This window comes from Myotis davidii, unplaced genomic scaffold (genome assembly GCF_000327345.1).
Source record: "Myotis davidii unplaced genomic scaffold, ASM32734v1 scaffold826, whole genome shotgun sequence".
Lineage (NCBI taxonomy): Eukaryota > Metazoa > Chordata > Mammalia > Chiroptera > Vespertilionidae > Myotis > Myotis davidii.
Window position 1 is genome coordinate 1,191,775 of NW_006297142.1, and position 2,456 is coordinate 1,194,230.

Here is a 2,456-nt window from a genome sequence, read left to right on the forward strand (position 1 = left end):
TAAGAGAACTCGGGGGCTATTTATTAGGAAAGAGATGTCAGTGCTTTATCAAAGTTGAAGAGGTCAGACGGGAGGTGGGACAAGGCCTCTCAGCTGGGACATTTCTTGGCCACAATGAGGACAGCAGAAGGCACAAGTCCTGAAGATGAAGGAAGAAAGCAGATTTAAGCCACGTACCTACCTTCTGTCTCCCAAATTCCTGGCCTCACACCTCCACCAAGTCCCTTCTTTGCAGCCCTTCCCTCTCAGGCATGTCCCTATCAACCCATGTCCTGCTTCAGGTCCCACACGTCATACCCAGCTCCTGCAGAGGCCGCTCCATGTCCGCCTCCGAGAAGGCCCGCCGGGGGAAGCCACTGAGCAGCTGCACAGGGTCCTGGTCCCCGCCCGGCTCCTCCCCACGGTGGAGCTCCACATAGAGCCGGACAGCTGCCAGCTGTTCCCGGGCCCGGAACGTCTGGGTCAGCGAGGTCCCATCTGGCAGCCGGACCTGGAGGGCAGGTGAAAGCCGCAACACGGTGTCAAAACAGGGAGGGACCCAGCAAGGAAAAGAGCAAAGCTGGCCCCTTCCTCAGATGGAACCAGCACCATTACTACTACAAGCACCTAATGAACAACCACTTGGGTTCTGCTCGACTAAACAATGAACAGAGACAGACTCCTTGCTCCCTCACAACTTATGAGTCCACAAAACTACCTGGAAAAACACCATGATAGATAAATGAATAAATGTTGGCTTTGCAAACAGCTGTGTAATACAGCCAATGGAAGCATGAACAAGTAAAGAGGTAACTGCTGAGTAAGAGGGAGGTATGGATTTAAATAAGACTGGGCAAGTGAAATCTGATACTATTCCTAAGAGGAGAGAAGGTAGGATTTCAAAAGTCATTTACAAAGAAGGGAGAAGTTTGGCAAAGGAAACATGACTGAAAAAAACTCTGGGCCCTAGCTTATCTGGCTCAATGGACAGAGCTCCGACCCTGGGACTGAGGGGGCCCGGGTTCGATTCTGGTCAAGGGCACGTACCTCGGTTGCAGGCTCGATCCCTGGCCCTGGTCGGGGCTCCTGCAAGAGGCAACCAATTGATGTCTCTCTCTCACATTGATGTTTCTCTCTCTGTGTCTCTTGCCCTCCACTCTCTAAAAATCAATGGAAAAATCCCGGGTGAGGATTAACAAACCAACAAAGCTCTGGGCTAGGGGCGTGACAGGCCAACACAGGGGTCCCGGAGCAAGAAGGAGAATCAGTACCTGGATGCGGCACTGGTCGTACTCCCGCTTGCTGGGAGGCTCCTGGCTGGGAGAGGAGGGAACAGACCCTGGCTCGGCGGGTGCGGATGGCGGAGAACTCACACTGCCTCCATACTGCAGGACAGAGCAAGACGCCATCAGGCACCCGCCGGCCCGCAGGAGACACAGAGCCCCGCCTTGCCCTCCGAAGCAGAAAATGCGGCTCGTGGGCCTCATCCACTTAATTCCTGCATCTTCCCAGCCGCCTACCTTCTTGGCTCTCTCTGCTTTGTCTCTTTCAATCTTTTCTCGGACTCTCTGCCTGGAACGCAGACAGGAAGAAAGCAGGTCAGGTCCTGACAAAGCAAATATGGATTCCTTCCTCAGCTCTGACCAGCGTCCCACCTGGCGGCTAACTCCTCGGCCTTCTCCCTCCTGCGCTCCTCCGCCGCCCGGCGCATCTCGTCTTCCTGCAGCCGCTGCCGGGCAGCGGACAACTCCTGCCCTTGTCTCCGGCGCCGCCGCTCCCGTTCCAGCGCCTCCCGCTCCTCTCTCTCTTCGCGCTCCCGCTGTTTCTGGGCCACCAGCTCCAGCATCCTGTGTGCAAACAGGAAAGCTCAAGGGAAATGACCGTGGAGTGGAGAGGTGGGCTGATAACAAGGGACTCGGAAAACAAGCCAGGGGCGATGTGTCCCAGCACAAAAGGAAACGCCGAGAGGACAGGGGATGTGGCCAGTTGGAGACACTGATCAGACTGCGCCCGGAGAGAGGCACAGGGTGACCCTCCAACGCGCAGGGCCGTGCCGCCTACGTGCCTCTTCGTCTGCTCCTGCCTTTCCTCTTCGCTCAGAACGAGTTTCCCTTCTTCCGCGGGGGATCCGGGCCCTGCAAACAAGCCATCGGCGTCACCCCCGGCATCTCCTCGGGCCCCTCCACAGCCACACCGCGCCCCTCGGTCAGGACCTTCGGGGCCACCCTGCTCCGAGGAGGTGGGTTCTCGTCCCAGGACATGTCCGAGGGGGGTCGGCAGCGGCTTGTCCACATCGGGGTCGTCTTCGTGCTCCATGAGCCTGGCGGAGAGAGTCGGCAGGGAGGTCGCCTCGAGGCTGCCCGCCCCGCCCCCGTCCCCGCCCCGGGGTGGGCGCTCACCAGTCCATCGCGGCCTCGATGCCCTGGTTCCCTGTGAGGGCCAGAGCCTTCTCCCTGGGGGCAGAAACACCGTGATAG

General features: G+C 58.4%; 1 protein-coding gene across 1 annotated transcript; it reads right to left on the reverse strand.

Annotated features, from left to right (window-relative positions):
• UBXN1 (UBX domain protein 1) lies at positions 1-2,450 on the reverse strand. Its single transcript, XM_006772794.2, has 8 exons — positions 2,379-2,450; positions 2,193-2,299; positions 2,045-2,114; positions 1,635-1,826; positions 1,500-1,551; positions 1,251-1,364; positions 298-490; positions 1-139 (listed from the first exon to the last, which is right to left on the reverse strand). The coding sequence occupies exons 1-8, from the start codon at positions 2,384-2,386 to the stop codon at positions 90-92; spliced, it is 786 nt and encodes a 261-aa protein (XP_006772857.2). The 5' UTR covers positions 2,387-2,450; the 3' UTR covers positions 1-89.
• Positions 2,451-2,456: the final 6 nt, after the last annotated feature.

Bases quoted from the DNA above. Each gene is read 5' to 3' on its own strand.
- UBXN1 (XM_006772794.2), bottom strand. The intron at 1,827-2,044 runs GCACGTAGGCGG...GTTTGCACACAG, and splicing joins AGGCAGGAGCAGACGAAGAG to GATGCTGGAGCTGGTGGCCC. The intron at 1,365-1,499 runs GTAGGCGGCTGG...TCTGTCCTGCAG, and splicing joins AAGCAGAGAGAGCCAAGAAG to TATGGAGGCAGTGTGAGTTC.